We start from the raw sequence: 25,973 nt of genomic DNA, 5'->3' as shown, positions 1-25,973 counted from the left end.
AGAGGAAGGCTTCCCCTAGAGTCGGCACCCTGGATTTGGGCTTCTAGCTTCCTAAAGTGTGAGAAATTGTTAAAGCCATCTACTCGTGGTATTTATGTTATGTTGTTGTTTTGTGCCATTGAGTCGATTCTGCCTCATAGTGACCCTATAAGACGGAGTAGAACTGCCCCACAGCGTTTCCCAGGAGCGGCTGATAGATTTGAACTGCTGACCTTTTTCAGTTAGCTGCCGAACTCTTAACCACTACACTGCCAGGGCTCCATTTCTGTTACAGCATTTCCATTTCTGTTATAGCAGCCCTAGATAACTAAGACAGGTAGTAAAAGTTTAATTGCTTCTTGGTGGAGCAAGCACAGGGAAGGACTGGAGAATAAGATGATGACAAATGTTATCTGGAAAAGGGGAAGTTGTTTTCATTGCTTTGGTTTTGGAAACGCTTTTATAATTAATTAATCACAAGCTTTATAACTAGATGAGTTTGTGAGCTGTGCAAACTGTTATTTTTTTAGATTATACACTAAAGACTATTGGGAAATAGCAATTTGTCTTAAGAAAACACAAAAACAGTATGTAGCTTCCAACATGTTCTCTGGTTTCTTTAAAGCTCAGTGGGGAACAGACAGCTTTTGACAGCTTTTTTGTAAGGGTGGGCCCCCATGTACCGAGATTAAATGAGGTAATATTTGCAAAGTACTTAGCATTGTGCCTAGAATATAAGTGATTGTTATGAATTATTTTTATTATCACACCCTGTGAGAATGAGCAGATGAGCAGGTGCCAACCTGCAGGCCTATGTGATGTTACTTCAGAGAGGCTGAAAAAGGTTCCTGACCTCGCAATTCAAGATTTGATAACAGGACTCTGTGCTCAATTGAATTCAAGTATCTCCTTAGCAGTCAATTATGCCTTGGTATAAATAAATGTGTTAGCTCTTTCGTAAGAGCAGTGTCAAGAGTAGAAAAAAGGAGCACATATAAAGGCCTCTAGCAGCTCTGAGGCTGAAGGCAGTGATGACAAAACTTGAACGACCAGCACTGGCTTGGTGACCAGATGTGCACAGCTGCTGTAAGTACCGCCTTTCTCAATGCTTGGGAATATCCGGGATATGAAAATCCTGACTGCCAAGGGCATGAAGAGAAGACCTTTAAAGATTCATCAGGCCCAGCATCAGGATATACTTCACTTTCTCCTTAGTGGAGGGTGGTAGTCTATGCCTTCCAAACACTTCCTGCTTAGGGGATTAGGATATGCTCTGGGGAAGCTTGGGTGGGAAAAGCCTCTGACTGAAACAAGGTTAGCTCCAGGAATGAATCTCATTAACTCCAGACAAGGCCCACAGTGTGTTTCTCTTTGAATCTCACAGGTTCAGGGCAGTTCTCTCTGGTCTCACAGAGAAAGTTTTCCATGTCACTCATATTTTGAGCCTTCTGAACCAAGGTCCTGCCTGTGTTGGGTGTCAGACTGTCTCCTTTCATTTTCCAATGAGTTCTACAGGTCTTCCCTTTTCTTATGTTCTTGTTGTTAGGTGCTATCAAGTCTATTTCTGACTCATGGTGACCGCATGTGACAGGGCAGAACTGCCCCATAGGGGGTTTTTTTTGGCTGTAATCTTTATGGGAGCAAATCTCCAGGTCTTTATCCTAAGGAGTAGCCAGGTGGGTTTGAACTGCCAACCTTTTGGTTAGCAGCCAAAGACTTAACCATTGCAATACCAAGGCTCTTTCCCTTTTTCTACAGCAAACATTAAAAGAGAAAATGTTAAGTGTTGAGTAAGAATTTGGAAAAGTTTCATCATAGATGAAATAACTGGTAACTTTTCTTTTTTTCTTTGGGGGACAGGTGACACAAGGCCAAATATATTATGTTTATTTCTTACTTAGAGTGTAAGTTTTACCTCTAAAACAAAAAATCATTTCTATTCACAGCACTATCCACAATAGGCAAAAGGTAGAAACAATCTAAATGTCTACCAAAAGATGAATAAACAAAGTGTGGTGTATATATATACAATGGAATATTCCTCAGCCATAAAGATAAATTGAAGTCCTGGTGCATGTCACAACATGGATGAACCTTGAAAATACCATGCTAAGTGAAGTAAGTCAATCACAAAAGGACAAATGCTATATGATCTCAGTTATATGAAATATATAGGAAAGACATATGTATAGAGACCAGAGTTGATTAGTCGTTACCAGGGGTGGAGGGAGGGAGAGAAACGAGGAGCCATTGTTTAGGAAGCAGTGAGTTTCTACTTACAGTGATGGAAAATTTGGCAATAATTTTTAGTGATGGTTGCACAACATGATTGATATTACTAAATTGTGCACATGAAAAACATTCAACTGGCAAATGTGTTATATACAACTTTACAACAATTTTTAAAAACTTGAACACCCAACAAAAAAAGGACAAAATAAACAATAAATAAATAAACCATTTCTAGAAAACCATTGTTGCAAGATTTGGCTGTCACTGGTCCCTTCACAACAGCACACCAACAATGATAGCTACTGGACCCTTTAAAGACACTGTGAGGTCCAAGTGCCTCCATGAATTCCTTTGCCATGAGACTGGAAAAAATGGATGATGTCCTGTAACAATTACCCAACGTTCTGATCAAAGACCCAAAAGATGGATCTTGATCAAAGGAAGGAAAAAATGTGGAACAGAACTTCAAATTCTTATTGGACAGCAGACCTACGGGATACACTGAGACTGGAGGATCCTCTGAAACTATTGCCTGGAAACAATTTTTAAAGCTTGAACCAAAACTACCCCATGAAGTCACCTTTAAACAACAATTTAGTTCATTTAATAAAGAATGTTCACCTTGAGCATTGTGCTCCTTTAAAGAATGATCTATATGAGATTAAATGGACGATAACTCTAAAACGTAGATGAGAACTTTAAGGGCAGAGAGTCTAAGTTAATGGTAAGGAAACAATATGGAGAGATAGCAAAAATGGTAACAATAGTCTGACGTATGTAACCACTGTCAATGAACTGTACGTGTAAATCTTGCTAAATAGGTATGTTTTGTTGTTTATATTTTCACACACACACACACAAATACGAATTCAGGCTGAGATACATTTGAAAAAAAAAAAGACACTGTGAAAGCCTGGCCTTGAGGAGATGGTATAGCAGGGAGATTCTAAAAGGGTAGAAAGCAAGGCTGCTTTCCACAATCCCCTGATGACTAACAGGAACATAGAAGCCCTCACGGAACAAGAGATGGCAGAATATTAAGTGAAGGTCTCGGGCCCTGAGAAAAAAGTAGGGAATTAATTGGAGCCTGGTGGTGCAGTGGTGAAGCATTTAGCAGCTAACCAAAAGGCTGGCTGTTTGAATCCACAAGCCATTCCTTGGAAACCCTATGGGGTATTACTACTCTGTCCTATAGGGTTGCTGTGAGTCAGAATCCACGATGGCAATGGGTTTTTTTTGTGTGTGTTTTTGGTCTATGAGTACCAAAGGAGTCTTGGAGGCGCAATGGTTAAGTGCTTAACTGCTAACTGAAAAGTCGGTGGTTCAACCCACCCAGCAGCTCTGCAGGAAAAAGACCTGGTAATCTGCTCCCGTAAAGGTTACAGCCTAGAAAACTCTACGGGGCAGTTTGACTGTGTCACATGAGGTCACTATGAGTCAGAATGAACTTGACAGCACCTAACAACAACAATATATGAGTACCAAAAGATTTTTTTTTTCATCTAGTCCGCACTTGTCAGCTTGATCTGTGTGTAGGCACAGGGTTAAGTGTAGTCTTAATGTTAACACTGATCTTTAGATTTAAAGACAATACTTACACACATCAACATTTATCAAGAACCTATGCATTTTTTTTCATCTTTGCCAGTGAAGGAATAAATAAGGCATTCTTTTCAAAGCAAAAGTATTGCATTATAGGACATTATCATGCGGGATTTTACGGCACATGAAATAACATTAATTCATGCAGCAAAAGAAATAAACTCAAGAATAAGCTGCAACGGTAAAGATGGTAAAGGAGATAGAAAATATAAGAGAAACAGAGGGAATATAAAAGAATGTATGAGAAAAAAGACCCTCAAAAGAAAAAGCTTCAGTATACTGACATGATACCAAACTGTCAACTAAGCCCACCACGATTGTGATATGGGTTTGGGCAAATTTAAAATAAAAAAGAAATGCATCCAAGTGCATAAAGCATGCTTTCTGCTGTTCTTACCTAGAAATGCTGCCATGTTCGTTACCTGACTAAACACACAGCTTGCAGGAGGTTCATCACCTGCAATACTTGAAAAATATGAAACATTTTATTGTTCCCATATTAACATCTACAGCCTTCCCAACTTGTAATAAGATCCAACAGATCAGAAGAGAATTATCAAGTTACCTTATATATGGTGCATGCTTCGCACCAGGTTTCCTGTCAAACAAAAAGCACAGAGGCACAGGTTAAAGGATGGTTGTTTGTGTATGGTTTTACTTCACAAGTAGCAAAGTTTTTTACTGTTTATTGATGAACAATGGATTACCCAGAGATAAACTTTACCTTTCCTCTGAATTTAACGGAAAAATTTTGTCATCTTCCACAGCTATAAAGTATCTATCAAGAAAAAACAACAGAAGTTTATAAAACAAAGATTGTTTGAAAAAGAATAGTTTGTTTCTTGGTTTTACTAGACTAACCACATTAAATCAAATTCACGTTTTTTTTTGGTCTGAGAAAATGCTCTATTACTACAAGTCTTTACCTGTGGACCACCTAGTTCTTGGAAGTTCGAATGCCATTATTGATAACGTTTCCTTAATTTTCAAAACACCCCCACCCCCCACCAATCAATAGCCATCATTATGATCTAGATGGGGAAACTGGAAAAAAGGAAATAAGGCCTTAGAACTTAGGCAAACTAAAATGAGAATTTAATGTCTCTCTTTTTTTTTTAACTTGTCAAAAATATGTGTCCACCTGCCTTAATGAACTAAAAGAATCTCCTTGAGGTAAATATTATTTGAAATTAGCAAATGTGGATAGTTTTCTGTTAGGCCAGGATTCCCAATGTAATTATATTTTATAACATTATAAATATACCAGGCCCATTCACATTATAACTGGATCATGAGTGGAACTATGCATGGAACCCACAACATGTTATCATCAAGTTATCAAATACTTATAAATAACGAGTTTATACAACTAGTTTATAGAATGTTCATTACTCGAAGAACACATAAACACTAACTAAAACTAGTATTCTTGACTATTTGCTTTGTATAATGTATTACTCACTCTTGTTATTTATTTTGGGTATTGGAAAAAGAGAAATAGGGACTTTAACAAGGTTGAATTAGTAAATATATTATTTAAGTATTTTTAAGTACATAAAGGAGTCCTGGTAGTACAATGGTTAAGCGCTCACTGCTAACCGAAAAGTTGGTGGTTCAAACCCACTCAGTAGCTCTGCAGGAGAAAGACCTAGTAAAACCCTGTGGGGCAGTTCTACTCTGTGACATGGGGTCACTATGAGTTGAAACTGATTCAACGGTGTCTACAACAACAACATAAGTACACAAATACAGATGTGCTACATATCATCAAAGGAGCCCTGGTGGCACAGCGCTTAAGTGCTCGGCTGCTAACCGAAAGGCCACTCTGTAGGGAGAAAGATGGGGCAGTCTGCTTCCATAAAGATTACAGCCTTGGAAACCCTACGGGGCACTTCTACTCTATCTTTTAGGGTCACTATGAGTCAGAATCAACTCGACAGCACTGGGTATGTATCACCAAAACTTTATATTTTTATCTACACTGCCCTTGGATCCTTAAATAATTAAATAAGAGAATACTTACACTATCCATAGTCCAGCTGAAGTAAACAAGGTAAATACAAGAGGCAAAAACATCCAGACACTGCATTTCTTCCCATCCATGCCTGTAACACTGAAATATAATGAACGGATATTAATAATTAAGACAAACATTTACCTCATTCTTTCAAAACAGGAAAAGAAGTTTAGTTTAAATGAAAAAGTACATATTCTATGCAACCATGTTTTTTAAAAAATATGATTCAAATCAGTATCATTTCTGCCACCTACACATGTGGGAAATCCCTTGAGCAATTAATATAGATAATTATCTATTATTAGCTTAAATATTCCAGAGTCTTCATTCAGAACTTGTGGGAAATTTCTCATAAAGACATATGTTGTTGTTGTTGTTGTTAGGTGTCGTTGAGTCGGTTCCGACTCATAGAGTTGGCACAACAGAACGAAACACTGCCCAGCCCTGCACCATCCTTACAATCGTTGTTATACTTGAGCTCATTGTTGCAGCCACTGTGTCAATCCACCTTGTTGAGGGTCTTCCTCTTTTCCGCTATCCCTGTACTCTGCCAAGCATGATGTCCTTCTCCAGAGACTGATCCTTCCTGACAACATGTCCAAAGTATATAAGATGCAGACTTGCCATCCTTGCTTCTAAGGAGCATTCTGGTTGTACTTCTTCTAAGTCAGATTTGTTTGTTCTTCTGGCAGTCCATGGTATATTCAATATTCTTTGCCAACACCACAATTCAAAGGCGTCAATTCTTCTTCAGTCTTCCTTATTCATTGTCCAGCTTTCACATGCATATGATGCGACTGAAAACACCATGGAGTGGGTCCGGTGCACCTTAGTCTTCAAGATGACCTCTTTGCCCTTCGACACTTTAAAGAGGTCCTTTGCAGCAGATTTACCCAATGCAATGTGTCTTTTGATTTCTTGACTGCTGCTTCCATGGCTGTTGATTGTGGATCCAAGTAAAATGAAATCCTTGACAACTTCAATAAAGACATATATCCTTACATAAATCATCAGGATATCTAAGTAAGAACACAAGTGTTTAGGTTGGACTTAGGAGAAGAACTAGGTAGCAAAGACATATTCCAACGTACTTTTGGGGCTATTATTAGCCTTTATGGACTTACGGAGCTGGCCTGTACATATGTCTGTAGCCTGGCAGACAAGAGTGTTAGGAACAAATGGTTATTAGATACATATTGGCAACAGAGGCAAAAATGACAAATGTTTTAGAAATTTGAACTTTTCTTGTAACATGTTATTGAGCAACTATCTCAGATGGCTTTGAAAATGAATGTGCTGAGAAATAATACATTGCATACAGCTTTAAATTAGCTCCAACAAAACACATCAGAAAAAAATATGCAGATGTCAGACATTTTAGATGTTACATTTTAAAGCAAAAATACATAAATAAAAAATTCCCCACAAAAATGAAAACTAGATGCTTCAAAAGTATCTATGAAAAACTACTGGAATTGAACAAAAAAAAGTAACTAGTCATCACTTACCTTTGCCCAAAACTATCAGACATAATCCAACATATCAGACACACGCCAACATAATCCTTCAGGCAAAAAACACCCTGTTCCAAGAAAATTTAGTACCCTAGTGGCTTTCACGGAAACCCTGGTGGTGTAGTGGTTAAGCAGTTTGAATCCACCAGGTGCTCGTTGGAAACTCTATGGGGCAGTTCTACTCTGTCCTATAGGGTCGCTATGAGCCAGAATCGACTCAACAGCAGTGGGTTTGGTTTTTTTTTTTTTAGTGACTTTCACTGACGATCTGATAAACAGAAGGATAATGTGATTAAACGGCAGCTGTAGGGAGATGTTACTGCTCATTATTTTGGGTTTTAGCATTACGGCAAGAAGTTCATTTACTGGGTTTGAACCAGTACCACCATGTTTCTGAGTACCTCCATAACACCTGCTTTCACGTACTGAGACTCTCTGGACCTTCCAAGAGTTGAGATCTGAGAGAGTATATGGTGCTCATTTTAGGCTGGTGAGTCAATCCCTTTCAGGTAAGTCTTAGTTCCCAGAACTGACCTACCTGATTGGGTAGATCTTTCAGACTAGAAAATATGTGGGCCTAATAATTTTCTTTGAACAGTCATGCCTTAATCTAAACATGTATCTGAGCAGGGATGTTAAATTACAAAATTTAGGAGCTGAAAGACATTACAGCCACTTTCAATCAATTTAATCCAATCTGATCCAGTTCACAATTATGGACACCCTACTTGTGCCAGGGAAGTAGCGGGTCAGTGAAAATGAGGGAAACCCCCAATGAGATGGATTAACACAATGGAAACAAGCTAAAACATACCAACAATCGTGAAGACGGCATAGGAGTGGGCAATGTTTCGCTTGTTATATGTAAGGTTACCATGAGCCAGAGTAGACATGATAGCAACTACCAACAACATCTTGTGCCACGTACTATACCAGGTGTTCGAAACACTGAAGTGAGGTCTAATGAATATGACTATTTATTTGTACTAATCTATGTAATATATAAATAGTATTTTATTAACTGGTGGTCCATGGCTATCCAGTTTATATAATATGGAAGACTGATAAACATTTTAAGCATACATAATATGGCTAGTCAGAGTCTATTTCTTTACGTCCAGAAAACTGTGGGTACATAATAAAAGCAACCAATTACGCTAACAAAAAAAATAATTTCATCAATAGCCAAGATGTAGAGGGAGTACAGAAAACAGAGGTGGTTATTTAGCATGTAAAACCAGTTACTCTAGTCTGCCCCTGAAATACGATGCTCCAACAGGATAAGCACGGCAGAGGTGGTTACACCTGAAACAGAGTTAGGAGACCTAGTTCTCAGCCTCAGCTCTGCCAATATCTGTATCTATGGGCCTGGACCAGGTAGTTAAGTCAAACTTCTCCATCTTGCTACATGAAGATTGTTGAATTCAAAGGGGAGAAGGATGTCAAAGACTAAGACCTCACAGTGTGGTAATATCTTGGGTGGGCGGGAGGGAGTCACCCAAATCCACTATCTTGGTTTAGCTTTGCAATAACAGAATACTCCAAAGTACCTAGAATTATGAGGCCCAGAGGAACCCATATTTGTTAACCATTTTTACAATAGATCAGTGAATAAATCGGAATACCAACTTATTAATGTATAGTAAGAAATTCAACTGCCAAATGGGCAAATACTCACACTGGCTCCCCTTCTAGGAACGTCTATAAGGGGAATTAAAATTTGGAAGCAGGAAACTAGAGAGTTAATAAAACAATTCTAAGACCATGACATCAAGCTACAATAGTTTTATGTACTAATTTCCTTTAAAGAGAGGCAGTGTGGTGGAATGGAGATAGTATGACAAGGCGTAGGACTAAAACCCAGCTCTGCCACTCACTAGTTGTGTGATCTCTGGCAAGTGATTTTATCTCTTAAGCTTTAGTTTAATTATGGAGCTGACTTCTATCTTGTAGGGCTATGCTGAGGACTAATGATGATGCGGGTAAAGCACTTCACACATAATACATGTTCTCTAAGTAGCAGCTCTGCCAACTGTAACTGCCAAGCAGACCAACACATGTTTTAGGATAACAAGGTGCCCTCTCTTTTGGGCAACCCTCAAGACAACTTGACACTTTGGGCTCCCACTTTTCCAGAGTCCATGTAGACATCATTCCTGATAGTAACAGTTTCTTCCTTCAGGTGGCTTTCCTGCTCCCTTGCCCCCCGCAAAAAAAAACTAATGAATATCTTAATCTTATACATATTAAAGCCTATCTTCTCTGTTCTGATCAAAGAGTCAATGGCTGGATCCTGATCAAAAGGGGAGGGGATGTGAACAGAATTTAAAATTCTTATGGAATCCAGATTTCCTGGACCCATTAAGACTGTGGGAACCCCCAAATCTACTGCCTTAAAACAATCTTTAAACCTTGAACTGTAACTACGCCCTGAAGTCATCTTTAAACCAAACAACAGTTTAGCTCAGTAAGTAAAAATGCTCGCCTTGAGTAATGGGCCCTCTGAAAGAATTATCTATATGAGATCAAACTGACAACAGGAGCTCGAGTACATGGATGAGTAGTTTAGGGGGCAGTGAGTTCAAGTTAATGGTGGTGAAATAATCTGGGAAGAGATAACTAAAATGGTAACACAACATGAAGAGTGTAATCAATATCCCTGAATTGTACATGTAGAAATTGTTAAATGGGTGTATGTTTGGCTGTGTATATTAATTACTAATAATTTTTTAAAAGTCTACCTTCTTGACACTCTACTCTGGTCATCTTTCAGTATTCCCTCCTTCTTTTGCTTTGTTTGGAAAGTATCCAACACCTTGGATCTAATACCTAATAGCTTCTCTCCTAAACTGTTCTATTTTTACTACGTTAGCTCTCATAGGGCAACCTTATGTCCAAATTCTAGGAAAACCATAATAGATCAAACCTTGCATAATGATAGAAAAAATTTCCCTTTCTAACTCAGAGAAGCCTTTGCAAATAAAAAAACAAAGGTGATAACATACAAGTTTATGGACAGTTATATTATTAGCTTCCAATGAACTTTCTTAGGTGTTTTCTTCAGGAATTTTATGTATCAGTTATGCCCTTCCCTTTTCTGAAAAACTAATTGCAGATTCACATGCAATTCTAAGAAATAATACAGAGATCCCATATATCCTTCACCCACTCTCTTCCATAAAAAAGCAACCAGGAAATTGACATTGATACAATCCTTCAACCTTACCTCAGATTTCTCCAGTATTACATGCACTCCTTTCTGTGTATGTTTATTTTATCACATGCGTAGACTCATGTGACCACTGCCAGAGTTAAGATACAGGACAGTTCCATCACCACAAAGATCTCTCTTGTTGATCTTTTATAACCACACCACCCTCTCCTCCCTTGCTTTACCCCTAATTCCTGGCAGCCACTAATCTGTTCTCCATTTCCATAATTTTGTCATTTCAAGAATGTTATATGAATGGAATCACACAGTATGTAATGTTTTGGGACTGGCTTTTTTCACTCAGCATCATTCCCTGGAGATTTAGCCAAGGTTTATGTTCATCGACTGTTCCTTTTTTTGCTGGGTAGTATTCCGTGGTACGAATGTGCCACAGTTTAACCATTTACCCATTATAGGACATCTGGGTTGTTTCTAGTTTTGGGTTGTTACAAATAAAGCTGCTATGAACATTTGTGTACAGGCTTTTGTGTAAAGATAAATTTCCATGTCTTTGGGCTAAATGTCCAAGTTTGCAATTGCTAGATCGTGAAGTACCTGCACCTTTAAAATATTTTTAAGAAACTTCCAAATCATAATATAATTTATAAAGATAATATTCTACATTCTACTTTGGTTAGTAGTCTCTGGGGTCTTAAAAGCTTGTGCGTGGCCATGTAAGATACTCCACTGGTCACACTGGAGTATCCACTGGTCCCACCCTGACTGGAGCAAGGGATAATGAAGAAAACCAAAAGCACAAGGGAAAGATTAGTCCCAAGGACTAATGGAGCACAACTACCACAGCCTCCACCAGACTGAGTCCAGCACAACTAGATGGAGCCTGGCTACCACCACCTACTGCTCTGACAAGGATCACAACAGGGGATCCCAGACAGAGCTGGAGGAAGATGTAGAACAAAATTGTAACTCACAAAAAAAGACCACACTTACTGGCCTGACAAGACTGGAGAAATCCTGACAGTATGGCCCCTGAACACCCTTTTAACTCAGTAATGAGTCACTCCTGAGGCTCACCCTTCATCCAAAAATTAGACAGGCCCATAAAACAAAATGAGACTAAAAGGGCACACCAGCCCAGGGACAAGGACAAGAAGGCAGGAGGGGACAGGAAAGCTGGTAATAGGGAACCCAAGGTTGAGAAGGGAGAATGCTGACCTGTCGCTGGGTTGGTAACCAATGTCCCAGAACAGTATGTGTACTAATTGTTTAATGAGAAGCTAGTTTGTTTCATAAACCTTCATCTAAAGTACAATAACAAAAAAAAAAGAAAAGAAACCGCCAAAACATTTTCCAAAGTGGCTGTACCGTTTACCAGTCTCTTCACATCTTTCACAGCATTTGATATTTTTTATCCCTATTTTTTATTTTGGCCATTCTCATTAGGTATGTAGTGATATCTCATTGTGGTTTTAATTTGCATTTCCCTGATGGCTAGTGATACTGAATATCTTTTCATATGCTATTTGCTATCCAAATATCCTCTTCAGTGAAATGTCCATGTCTTTGGCTCATTTCTAAATGGATTTTATATATTTTTATTGATGAGAGTTAAAAGAAAAAAAGGTTTAAGAGTTCATATATTCCAGATACTAATTCTTTGTTGGATATGTGGTAGGTAAATATTTTCTCCCAGTCTGTAGAGCTTCTCTTCATTCTCTTAACAGGGTCTTTTGACGAATAAGTTTTTAATTTTGATGAGATCCAGTTTATCAAATTTTGTTTTTATGGATCGTTCTTTTGGTGCCAATTGTAAGAACTCTTTGCCTAACACTAGATCTTGAAGATTTTCTCCTGTATTTTTTTTCTAAAAGATTATAGTTTTGCAGTTTACATTTAAATCTATGATCTGGTCATATCTTTTTAGACCATAGGTCTGTATCATTTTACCAAATTTGGTTAGAACCTGGATAGTTTATAAGTCACTTTGACAAGGATCAGAAAATATGCAACGATCTAAGCTGACTAGGTATAAATGAAGGTTCTTATAATAAAGGACATACATTTTAGCCATAATATACCCTACCATGGAAGGTGCTTTTGGCAACTACAAGTATGAGTTTAAGAACAAGAGAACACTGAGGTGTGTGTGTGTGTGTATGTGTTAGTGCAGATGGGGGAAGATCCTTTTCCTACTCCACTCCCTAGCCACCTTTGAGTTACCATGGAGACTTAAAAATCAAAGTAAAAAACTGTTTCAGGACCAGCTTCTGGTTTTGTTAACCCACCAAAATCCCACCTGACACATCTTGATCCTTTACTTCTTTCTCCCTCCCTTATGGAACAGTGTTAACCAGCATAGGGACTCGGTTAGTATAACTTCTCTTTTCTTGCCCCAAAGGATCTATCTGTCTTTCATTAGCCCATTCTCAGCTTATAACATAACCAAAAAGCCTGAAGTAGAGAAACATCACTGACGTGCTCTCTGCTCTCTGCTCTCTGTGCTGGAGGACGACTCCTGGAAGTGCCAGATGAAGGTTTGATTTGGTTTGGTTTCACAGGATTCTCTCTCAGCAGCTCTCGCTTGACAAGTTCAGATACTTGACCAGAAGTACCTCTGCAAATAAATGAATAGATCTATTTAATGAACTCTCTTCACTTTGCCTCCATATTGTCTAAAATTAAAAGTTAAAACTGAGAGGTGGTTTTCTTCCTTTCATCCTTCTAGACACCATTAAAATAGACCAGTTCATTGCTTCTAGTAGCACTGGCAAGTGTCACCCAAAGTTTATTTACATTTTCTAGCAAGGACAAGTTCTACTCTTTGGAATGAGAGAGTTTCCCTGAGCTAAATCAACAAGGCACCTACAAGCTAGGAGAGTTTTCTTGCCTCTTTAAGGAAAGAGGAGGAGAAGAAAGAAATACTTCGCACTCCCAATATAGTTTTATTTTTGCAATCTGAATTACACTTTTTTATTTAGTATGATACTTAATCCACTGATATTAATCTTTAAAAAATATCTCACTGTAAAAAACTCAGGATAATTGTTTGCACGTCCCAATTGCCGGAAGAACGAACAAATCTGTCTTAGAAGAAGTACAGCCAGAATGCTCCTTTTAAGGGAGAATGGTGAGATTTTGTCTCAAGTACTTTGGACATATTATCAGGAGGGACTGGTTCCGGGGGGAAGGACATCATGCGTGGGAAAGTTGTGGGTCAGCAAAAAAGAGGAAGACCCTCAACGAGATGGACTAACACAGTGGCTGCAACGATGGGCTCAAACATAGCAATGACTTGTGATTGTGAGGATGGCACGTGATGGGGCAGTGTTCTGTTCTGTTGTACACAGGGTTGCTATGAGTTGAACTGACTCGAAGGCATCTAACAACAACAACCACAACCCAGTTGGTAAGCTATATCTGAAACAATGTCACCTAATGTATTTCTGACAAAAGGAGGAACAGAGCCAGAATTTCATAAACCTTCTTGAAAGTGTTCTGGCATTTAGATCTGGTTTGGAAGCCTTTCCTCCAAATGGCAACAAAGCTGTTATCCAGATGGTCCAATTTTCCTAGACAGCCAATACTGCCAACTCTCTGTACATTTCTAGCATGTGTTCTTTTCTTCCAACAATATCATTCCCAGAGTGTGAGTTATCTTTGTGCTCTTTGACCTAGTCTGTGCCTTTGTGTACTCCTCAACACTTTCAGTCAGATGGTGAAAATCTGCATCTCCTACCTGTTCCCTTTGTGATCTGCCATCTCTGAAGCTCTCATATTTCTTTAGAAAGAAATAAACTGTATCAAAAGGTTTGCGGGGGCTCCAGCTGTTGACATTATTGTTCTTCTGGATGACTTTTAGCTACAGACGCTCAAAAGAATACCTGGCCATTTGATAATTTAGGACCTCGTGGAAGGAAACAAAGTATAAAGTCCATGTTAGCTTGGCACTTAAGACTCCAATTACTTTGGTTCTAAAAGGGGTTCTTACTTAGAGTAAGAGGTACTGAAGTCAAAGAATATAGCGTACTGTTAGCAGTGATGATCCTGGAAGACAAACTTTCTATTCAATCAGGCAATGGTAAAACTCCAGTCTACAAATGGAAAGGTAGAGCCCATTAGATCATTTCATCATTTACAGTTTTTCAAAACTTATGAGTGAGAAACCACTAATAAAAATGACTGTGAAGTGACACAAAAGTTAGATAATGATTTCTGGGGTAGGAAAGGATTTGTTTGTTATGAGCTGGTAGGATTTTGTACTACCTGGGGCAGTGGACTCTATAGCCACTATAGACTTCAAAATCAGCTCTGCCATTTACTAGTTGTGTGACCTTAAATCAGTCCCCTCTGTGCCTCAGTTTCTTCATCAGTAAAGTGGAGATAATTATGACACCTACCTCACAGTGTTTTTATGAGGATTGAAAATACATTTAAATAACTCGGAACAGTTCCTAGCACACAGCAAGCCTTCAATAAATGTTAACTGTACTCCATTGCAAGTGCTGTTCAGAGTCCAGTTCTTTTCATTTTGTAATTTATCAGGAAATGAGCTCCCTGCCACAGTAATTTTTCATTTTGCTCTCAGGGCCAGCTGGAACAGAGCAGGAAAGATTAACGAGTCACTCACTAATGGCCAGGACTGTCATGGTGTCTATGAAACAAGAGCATCCTGATTTTTTTTAACCTTCTCAGAATCTTGTAATTTTCCATGTATGTCACAGGCAAATGTGAAAGGCTTATATTATGTTGTAATTAATTTGCAATTATAAGTGGTAATGACAAGGACTATTTGTTTTGTTTTGTTTCCTAAAATGTTTACAGGCTCTGATATAAATCAGTATGGGAAGACATACACTAAAACCACAAATACGTCACACTCATCATACTGACAGTAAAAATTTTGTTTTCACTGAATCCTAAGTTTGGGAATGCAAGATACTCTGGGTGAGCTGGTGTCGCCTTTAAAATATATGACTCCCCCTAAACAGACAGAAAGGAGCTCTAGTGGTGCAGTGGTTAAGCACTTGACTGCTAACCAAAAGGTTGGCAGTTTGAACCCAACAGCCACTCTGCAGGAGAGAGGTGTGGCAGTCTGATTCCATAAAGATTTACAGTGTTGGAAACCCTATGGAGCAGTTCTACTCTGTCCTATGTGGTTATTATGAGTCAGAATTCACTCGAGAGCAGTAGGAATCAGATGGATATAAACAATATTATTCAATCTCTGGGGTCAATTTCCCCCCAAAATATTCTCCATGAACACTGGCAAGAAACAATACATTAATTAGTAAAAGGTTTCTGTAAACTATTACTGTCTCCAAAAGAATATGATTTCTGGATGGAATAAAGAAATTCATAGAATCCAATGAGAATGAAAACACTTCCTATGAGAACCTTTGGGACACAGCAAAAGCGGTGCTCAGAGGCCAATTTATATCAATAAATGCACACATACAAAAAGAAGAAAGGGCCAAAATCGAAGAATTATCCCGACAACATAAACAAATAGAAAGTGAGCAACAAAAGAAACCCACAGGCACCAGAAGAAAACAAATAATAAAAATTAGAGCTGAACTAAATGAAGTAGAAAACAGAAAAACAATTGAAAGAATTAACAAGACCAAAAGCTGGTTTTTTGAAAAAAATCAATGAAATTCATAAACCACTGGCCAAACTGACAAAAGAAAAACAGGAGAGGAAGCAAATAACCCGAATAAGAAATGAGAGGGGTGATTTTACAATAGACCCAACTGAAATCAAAAGAATCATATCAGATTACTAGGAAAAATTGTACTCTTACAAATTTGAAAACCTAGAAGAAAGGGATGAATTCCTAGAAACACACTACCTACCTAAACTAACATAAACAGAGGTAGAACAACTAAACAGACCCATAACAAAAGAAGAGATTGAAAAGGTAATCAAAAAACTCCCAATAAAAAAAAAAAACCCAGGTCCTGACGGCTTCACTGCAGAGTTCTACAAAACTTTCAAAGAAGAGTTAACACCACTAATACTAAAGGTATTTCAGAGCATAGAAAAGGATGGAATACTACCAAACTCATTCTATGAAGCCACCATATCCCTGATACCAAAACCAGGTAAAGACACAACAAGAAAAGAAAATTACAGACCTATATCCCTCATGAACATAGATGCAAAAATCCTCAACAAAATTCTAGCCAATAGAATTCAATAACATATCAAAAAAATAACTCACCATGACCAAGTGGGATTCGTACCAGGTGTGCAGGGATGGTTCAACATTAGAAAAACAATTAATGTAATCCACCACAGAAATAAAAGATAAGAATCACATGATTTTATCAATTGATGCAGAAAAGGCATTTGACAAAGTTCAACACCCATTCATGACAAAAATTCTCAGCAAAATAGGAATAGAACGAAGATTCCTCAACATAATAAAGGGCATTTATACAAAGCCAACAGCCAACATCACCCTAAATGGAGAAAGCTTGAAAGTATTCCCACTGAGATCAGGAGCCAGACAAGGATGCCCTTTATCACCACTCTTATTCAACATTGTGTTGGAGGTCCTAGCCAAAGCAATTAGGCTAGATAAAGAAATAAAGGGCATCCAGATTGCCAAGGAAGAAGTAAAAGTATCTCTATTTGCAGATGACATGATCTTATACACAGAAAACCCTAAGGAATCCTCAAGAAAACTACTGAAACTAACAGAAGAGTTCAGCAGAGTTTCGGGATACAAGATAAACATACAAAAATCAGTTGGATTCCTCTACACCAACAAAAAGAACATCAGAGAGCAAATCACCAAATCAATGCCATTTACGGTAGCCCCAAAGAAGATAAAATACTTAGGAATAAATCTTACCAGAGATGTAACAGACTTATACAAAGAAAACTACAAGACACTTCTGGAAGAAACCAAAAGAGACTTACATAAGTGGAAAAACATACCTTGCTCATGGATAGAAAGACTTAACATTGTAAAAATGTCTATTCTACCAAAAGCAATCTATACATTTAATGCAATTCCAATCCAAATCCCAATGACATTCTTTAATGAGATGGAAAAACAAATCACCAACTTCATGTAGAAGAGAAAGAGGCCCCGGATAAATAAGGCATTACTGAAAAAGAAGAACAAAGTGGGAGGCCTTACTTTATCTGATTTTAGAACCTGCTATACCACCACAGTAGTCAAAACAGCTCGGTACTGGTACAACAACAGAAACATAGACCAATGGAACAGAATTGAAAATCCAGACATAAATCCACCCACATATGAGCAGCTGATATTTGACAAAGGCCCCAAAACAGTTAAATGTGGGAAAAGACAGTCTTTTTAACAAATGGTGCTGGCATAACTGGATATCCATCTGCAAAAAAATGAAACAAGACCCATACCTCACTCCATGCACAAAAACTAACTCAAAATGGATCAAAGACCTAAATATAAGATCTAAAACGATAAAGATCATGGAAGAAAAAATAGGGACAATGTTAGGAGCCCTACTACACGGCATAAACAGTATAAAAAACATTATAAGAACGTAGAAGAAAAACTAGATAACTGGGAGCTCCTAAAAATCAAACACTTATGCTCATTCAAAGACTTCACCAAAAGAGTAAAAAGACTACCTATAGACTGGGAAAAAGTTTTTAGCTATGACATTTCTAATCAGCGCCTGATCTCTAAAATCTACATGATACTGCAAAAACTCAACTACAAAAAGACAAATAACCCAATTAAAAAACGGGAAAAGATATGAATAGACACTTCACTAAAGAAGACATTCAGGTAGCTAACAGATATATGAGGAAATGTTGACGATCATTAGCCATAAGAGAAATGCAGATCAAAACTACAATGAGATTTCATCTCACTCCAACAAGGATGGCATTGATCCAAAAAACACAAAATAATAAATGTTGGAGAGGCTGTGGAGAGATTGGAACACTTATACACTGCTGGTGGGAATGTCAAATGGTACAACCACTTTGGAAATCGATTTGGTGCTTCCTTAAAAAGCTAGAAATAGAACTACCATATGATCCAGCAATCCCACTCCTTGGAATATATCCTAGAGAAATAAGAGTCTTTACACGAACAGATATATGCACACCCATGTTTATGGCAGCATTGTTTACAATAGCAAAAACATGGAAGCAACCAAGGTGCCCATCAACGGATGAACGGATAAATAAATTATGGTATATTCACACAATGGAATACTACGCAACAATTAAGAACAGCGATGAACCTGTGAAACATTTCATAACGTGGAAATGTCTGGAAGGCATTATGCTGAGTGAAATTAGTCAGTTGCAAAAGGACAAATATTGTATAAGACCACTATTATAAGAACTTGAGAAACAGTTTAAACTGAGAAGAAAACATTCTTTTGTGGTTATGAGAGGGGGAAGGGAGGGCAGGAGGGGGTATTCACTAATTAGATAGTAGATAAGAACTACTTTAGGTGAAGGAAAAGACAACACACAATACAGGGGAAGTCAGCACAACTGGACTAAACCAAAAGCAAAGAAGCTTCCTGAATAAACTGAATGCTTCGAAGGCCAGTGTAGCAAGGGCAGGGGTTTGGGGACCATGGTTTCGGGGACATCTAAGTCAATTGGCATAATAAAATCTATTAAGAAAACATTCTGCATCCCACTTTGAAGAGTGGTGTCTGGGGTCTTAAACGCAAGCAAGCAGCCATCTAAGATGTATCAATCGGTCTCAATCCACCTGGATCAAAGGAGAATGAAGAACACCAAGGACACAAGGTAATTACGAGCCCAAGAGACAAAAAGAGCCACGTGAACCAGCGACTACATCATCCTGAGACCAGAAGAACTAGATGGTACGCGGCTACAACCGATGACTGCCCTGACAGGGAACACAATAGAGAACCCCTGAGGGAGCAGGAGAGCAGTGGGATGCAGACTACAAATTCTCATAAGACCAGACTTAATGGTCTGACTGAGACTGGAAGGACCCCGGTGGTCATGGCCCCCAGACCTTCTGTCGTCCCAGGACAGGAACCATTCCCAAAGCCAACTCTTCAGACATGGACTGGACTGGACAACGGGTTGGGGAGGGATGCTGGTGAGGAGTGAGCTTCTTGGATCAGGTGGACACCTGAGACTATGTCGGCATCTCCTGCCTGGAGGGGAGATGAGAGGGTGGAAGGGGTTAGAAGCTGGTGAAAAGGACATGAAAAGAAAGAGTGGAGGGAGAGAGCAGGTTGTCTCATTAGGGGGAGAGTAATTGGGAGTATGTAGCAAGGTGTGTATAAGTTTTTGTGTGAGAGACTGACTTGTTTGTAAACTTTCACTTAAAGCAGAATAAAAATTATAAAAAAAGTCAACTGATAACCCAACCCACTGCCGTTGAGTCGACAAAGTCAACTGATAGTATATTAAAAAAAAAAAAAAAGTATATGATTTCTAACTAGAGCCAATGATGACTGGTTTTTTTTCCAGTGCTCTCCTGATTTCTGAAAATAATCACCTTCATTCAACTGACAGATGACTATACCCATAACTCATTGACGTTGAGTCAATTCTGACTCATAGCAATCCTATAGGACAGAGTAGAACTGCCCCATAGGGTTTCTAAGGAACTGCCACCAGACCACCAGGGTTAGGGATCCTTTTATGTTAGTGGCCCAAAGGGTTATCCTTCTCAGCAATAGATGGGAGACACTGTTTTCAAACCATTCACAGAATAATCCCAGAAAGAATTCCTCTCTCCTAGTATTTCAGTTCAACAATATCTTCTTAGAGTTTCTATGCCAAGATCCTCCTCAGAGTCCATTTATATTTTTAATAATAAACAAAAATATTGCCCACATGTAGCAGATATAATTGCCAACCTAACAGTTACTTCTCCCCTTTTGCTTAACTAACAGAACTCTACATAAGCCCTGGTGGCGTAGTGGTTAAGTGCTTGGCTGCTAACCAAAAAGTTGGCATTTGAACCCACCAGCTGCTCTGGAGAAGAAAGATGTGACAATCTGCTTCCATAAAGATTACAGACTTTGAAATCCTATGGGCAGTTCTACCCTGTCCCATACGGTCGCTATGAGTTGGAATTTACTAGATGGCAACGGGTTAATAGAACTCGAATTTTATTCAGGACAGCAATGTATTCACTCCAAGAATATAATTCATGATTGATCTAAACCAATCAATGCTCTCTTGCTTTCCTTGGAAGAGTATCTTTCCAGACTCCCTTGCATTTAGCCAATGACTTCCCCTAATCAGACAGATATAAACCGAGTAGTCTACTGAGTAGCAGGTGGGAAGGGATTGCTTTCATGATAATGGGAAGCCCATCCCTTTTCCACTCATTCTTCTTTCCCATTTGGGATGCTGCAGCAAGAACATGATGCCTAGTGTTAGGGCAGCCATCATGTAGCTATGCAACAACAAATAACAGGACCCAAAGTAGAGCAGAAAATGGAAAAAACTGAGTCCTTGATAACATCATTGAGCCACTGCTCCAAACCCCCAAAACTAACTGACTTCCAAACTCCTGGTAATGTGAAACAATTAAAAGTCTTTATTACTGCAGGTTTGCATAGTACCAAACTCCATTCTCCCTTCTTCCACTAGAACTGGGCAAAATGGCTGCTCAGCTACACTATGCTTGTAACTTTCCTTGCAAGTAAGCGTGGCCCTTTCTTTTCCAATGAAATGTAACTGGAAGGTTCATATGATAATGTACTTTATTACACAGGAAAAGGTCCCTCTTTTCTAGAGATGTATACTGAAGTATTAAGGGATCAATTGGCATGATGTCTAAAATTTGCATCAAAACACTATCAAAAAATATGAAGTAAATATGGCAAGATGCTAATTATTAAATTTGGCAATGGGTGTTCATTATACTATTGTTTCTGCTTTTTTGTACTTCAATAATAAAAAGGAAAAACAAAAAACAAGACTTAAAAAAACCTAAAACTCAGGGCACTAGTTTAACGACTGGACAGCAGCCAGCCAGAAAACAGGTAGAGCAGGCTGGAGGCCTGTGCCATGCTGTGGCTAAACTTTAAATAAAGCTATTGCCTGACATCACTCAGAAGGCAGACCACATTCATTGAAAAGAACCTGTATGTTAATATGCATCAGCTGCTCCTCACAGCTTTTCCCAAAGCATTATAAGAAAGAGACTAGCCCAGAGCAGAACTGACTGACTTGAAAACAGAAATGCAAAGGAAGATGGATGGTTTAGAAATCTGGGGTCTTCCAGGGTTGGAAAGCCAACGGCCTTTGTACTTGGAATAGCAAGAAATTAGAGATAAGAATAAGAGTGTTGTCTTCCCTCTCAAGTCTGTTGTTTCAGAGGCCTCAATACAGCAGCCACTAAAATAAGACAGAGAAACACGAAGGGCAAGGAAGCAAATAAGTAAGGCAGGCTGAAGATCCTTGTCTTAAGTTGTGAATACTGATGTGTGAACTGGTGGAAAGTTCAGAGACCAGAAGCTACCTAAGTTTCTGAGGGAACTGCATTACCAAAGGGGCCACAGCCAACCCAGTAAAACCTGGTGATGGCTGCACCCTCAGACCTTCAAATTTGCACCAGCAGGCAGTGGGCTGCAAGGCTATACAGTCACCAAGGAGGGCATGCCCCCAACACCTATTTCAGATTTGTTCAGGGAGAAAGATCTCCCTCCCCCAAGGGCAAAGCCAGCGGGGTTCCTCCTCAAGAGCAGAACCAGGATCTCACCAGGGAATTACCTCCTCTGCCAGGGCAGGGGCCTTCCCATTGCCTGCCCCATTGCTACAAACCAGTGGCTGCTGTGGGCATTTCTTTCTCCCCTTTTTCGAATGGAAGTTTTAATTACGATTTTTCTACTGTGTTCCACCACTGAAAGGTTCCTGGGTGGTGCGAGGGGTTTGTGCATGACTACTAACGAAAAGGTTCGCAGTTCAAACCCACCCAGCAGCACCGTGGCAGAAAGGCCTGGAAGTCTGCTCCCATAAAGATCACAGCCAAGAAAACCCTATGGAGCTCAGTTCTACCCTCTAACACATGGGATCACCATGAGTTGGAATAGGCTCCACAGCAACGGGTTTGGTGTTTGGTTCCACCACTGCATATTTAGTGTGCATAAGCATGTAGAAGGGGAGAGTGTTTGTCTTTCAGTTCACAAGTTGCCAGACCATTAGGAACCACATCTGCACCTGATAGAAAGGACTGTGCATTACCACTTTGAGGTGGTACATTTACTGGATGGGGCTTTGGTGTTTGTCTCCGTGGAGACGAAGTGAGTGTGTTCTACGTGTAGGTAATAGGTCTTTCACAGATACCTGGTGGCCAAAGGAACTAACTGTGGCAAAGACTGCTAGCTGTCTACGAAAATCCACTCTCCCCTTCTTCCACTGGGTTAGAATAATAGCTAGGTATATGGCTGCCTGGCTACACTACACTCCCCAGCCTCCTTTGCACTGTGAAGCGGCCATGTGACTGAATTCTTGCCAATGGAATGTCAGCAGAAGGAGTGTGTGCTGTTTGCTGGCAGAGCACATACACCTCTCAAACACCTTTTCCTGTGGGCGGGATGGTGATAATCAGAAGCTAGGTTAAAGATGGCCTGGCTGTTTTGAACCACCCCTCCCCCATTCATATGGAAGACCCACCCTGGACTGTTAAATGAGAAAAAAACTTCATTTTAAAGTCATATTATTGTTTCTGTTATAGCAGCTGAAGCTTTTACTCTAACTAATACGGTCAGATACCGCATTAACTGCAACTCAAACATTTTCTCTGATACTCCACGCTATTCCTGATTAAGAATGAGAGAGCCTCTCTTGAGCTCTCTTGAGAGGTACACTGATTATTAGGTGATATTAATTTAACAGAATCCTGCCCTGGTGAATCAGATGGTACTCAAGAGTTCCAAGGGACTAGAAAGATTGATATCTTAGGCATTAGTGAGCTGACATTGGCCATTTAGAATCAGACAATCATATGGTCTACTACACAAGGAATGACAAACTGAAGAGGAATGGTGTTGAATTCATTAAGAACATTTTAAAATCTATCCTGAAATACAATGCTCTCAGTAATAAGATAAAATCCATATTCCTACAAGGAAGAACAGTTAGTATGACTATTATTCAAATTTACATTCCAACCACTAATGCCAAAGTTGAAGAAATTGAAGATTTCTACCAACGTCTGCAGTCTGAAAAGGATCAAACATGCAATCAAGAGGCAGTGATAATTACTGCATACAGGAATGTAGAAGTTGGAAACAAAGAAGGATTGGTAGTTGGAAAATAAGGCCTTGGTGATAGCAATTATGAGGAAAATCACGTGATAGAATTTTGCAAGACCAACGACCTGCTCACTGGAAATACCTTTTTCCAACAACAAAAATGGTGACTAAACATGTGGACCTTGCCAGATGGAATATATAGAAATCAAGTCAACTACATTTGTGGAAAGAAATGATGGAGAAGCTTGATATCATCAAGCATAATAAGGCCAAGGGCCAACTGTGGAACAGACCATCAATTGCTCATATGCAAGTTTAAGCTGAAGGCGAAGAAAATTAAAACAAGTCCACAAGAGCCAAAGTACAACCTTGAGTATATCCCACCTGAATCTAGAAACCATCTCAAGAACAGATTTGATGCACTGAACACTAATGACTGAAGACCAGATGAGTTGTGGAATGACATCAAGAACACCATATATAGAGAAACCAAAGGATTACTAAAAAGACAGAAGAGAAAGAAAAGACCAAAATGGATGTCAGAAGACGCTCTGAAACTTGCTGTTCAATGTTCAGTAGCAAAAGCAAACGGAAGAAATGATGAAGTAAAAGAGCTGAACAGAACATTTCAAATTGCGACTCGAGAAGAATGAATTATAATGAAATGTGCAGAGACCTGGAGATAGAAAACCAAAAGGGGAGAACTTACTTGGCATTTCTCAAGCTAAAAGAACTGAAAAAAAATTCTGCCTTCTGGTTGCAATTTTGAAGGATTCTATGGGCAAAACTGACGCAGGAAGCAACAAAAGAAGACGGAAGGAATACACAGTGTCACTGTACTGAAAAGAATTGTTCAATGTTCAGCCATTTAAGGAGGCAGCATATGATCAAGAACCGATGGTACTGAAGGAAGAAGTCCAAGCTGCACTGAAGGTATTGCAAAAAACAAGGCTCCAGGAATTGAAGGAATACCAATTGAGATGTTTCAAGAAATGGATGCAACACTGGAAGTGCTCACTTGCATCACCTATGCCAAGAAATTTGGAAGACAGCTATCTGGTCAGCCAACTGGAAGAAATCTATATGCCTATTCCCAAGAGAGGTGATCCAAAGGAATGTGGAAATTATCATACAATATCATTAATATCACACAAAAGTAAAACTATGCTGAAGATAATTCAAAAATGGTTGCGGCAATACGTTGACAGGGAACTGCAAGAAATTCAAGCCAGATTCAGAAGAGGACATGGAACGAGGGATATCACTGCTGATGTCAGATGGATCTTGGCTGAAAGCAGAAAATACCAAAAAGGTGTTTGCCTGTGTTTTATTGACTACCTAAAGGCATTCGACTGTGTGGATCATAACAAATTATGGAGAACATTGTGAACAATGGGAATTCCAGAACATTTAATTGTGCTCATGAGGAATCTGTACGTAGACCAAGAGGCAGTCGTTCAAACCAAACAATGGGTTTAATATCAGGAAAGGTGTGCATCAGGGTTGTATCCTTTCACCATTCTTACTCAATCTGTATGCTGAGCAAATAATCCAAGAAGCTAGACCATATGAAGAAGAATGGGGCATCAGGATTGGAGGGAGACTCATTAACAACCTGGGATATAGAGATGACACAACCTTGCTTGCTTAAAGTGAAGAGGGCTTGAAGCACTTACTGATGAAGATCAAAGTCTTTAGTATGGACTACACCTCAACACACACAAAAAAACAAAACAAAACCCACTGCCATTGAGTCAATTCCAGCTCATAGCAACCCTATAGGACAGAGTAGAACTGCTCCACAGAGTTTCCAAGGTGCGCATGGTAGATCTGAACTGTTGACCTTTTGGTTAGCAGCTGCAGCTTTTAACCACTATGCCACCAGGGTTTCCATCAACACAAAGAAAACAAAAATCCTCACAAATGTATCAATAAGCAACATCATGATAAATGGAGAAAACACTGAAGTTGACAAACATTTCATTTTATTTGGATCTACAATCAATGCCCATTGAAGTAGCAATCAAGAAACCAAACAATGTATCACACTGGGCAAATGTGCTGCCAAAGGCCTCTTTAAAGTGTTAAAAAGCAAAGATGACACTAAGAACTAAGATGCACCTGACCCAAGCCATGGTATTTTCAATCGCCTCATATGCATGTGAAAGCTGGACAATGCATAAGTAAGACCGAAAAAGAATTGATGCCTTTGAGTGACAGTGCTGGTGAAAAATACTGAATAT

The 25,973-nt window shown here is 39.1% G+C and overlaps 1 protein-coding gene across 5 annotated transcripts in view; it reads right to left on the bottom strand.

Annotated features, from left to right (window-relative positions):
- The window catches only part of TMEM150C (transmembrane protein 150C), a 109,409-nt gene that overhangs the window by 28,578 nt on the left and 54,858 nt on the right, over positions 1-25,973 (bottom strand). For 4 of the 5 annotated variants that reach the window (XM_023553317.2, XM_023553322.1, XM_023553321.1 and 1 more), the window contains exons 2-6: positions 12,992-13,130; positions 5,837-5,926; positions 4,538-4,591; positions 4,379-4,411; positions 4,211-4,278 (exon numbers count right to left, since the gene is read on the bottom strand). In XM_023553317.2, coding sequence (XP_023409085.1) covers positions 4,211-4,278; positions 4,379-4,411; positions 4,538-4,591; positions 5,837-5,916 — 235 coding nt within the window. In that variant the 5' untranslated portion in view covers positions 5,917-5,926; positions 12,992-13,130. Of the gene's footprint in view, positions 1-4,210; positions 4,279-4,378; positions 4,412-4,537; positions 4,592-5,836; positions 5,927-12,991; positions 13,131-14,543; positions 14,624-25,973 lie in introns of those variants that run through there. The other variant, XM_023553318.2, reaches the window with a different exon arrangement.

The sequence above is a fragment of the Loxodonta africana genome, chromosome 5 (assembly GCF_030014295.1).
Source record: "Loxodonta africana isolate mLoxAfr1 chromosome 5, mLoxAfr1.hap2, whole genome shotgun sequence".
Classification (NCBI taxonomy): Eukaryota; Metazoa; Chordata; class Mammalia; order Proboscidea; family Elephantidae; genus Loxodonta; species Loxodonta africana.
This window is presented reverse-complemented; position numbering and strand designations above follow the sequence as displayed.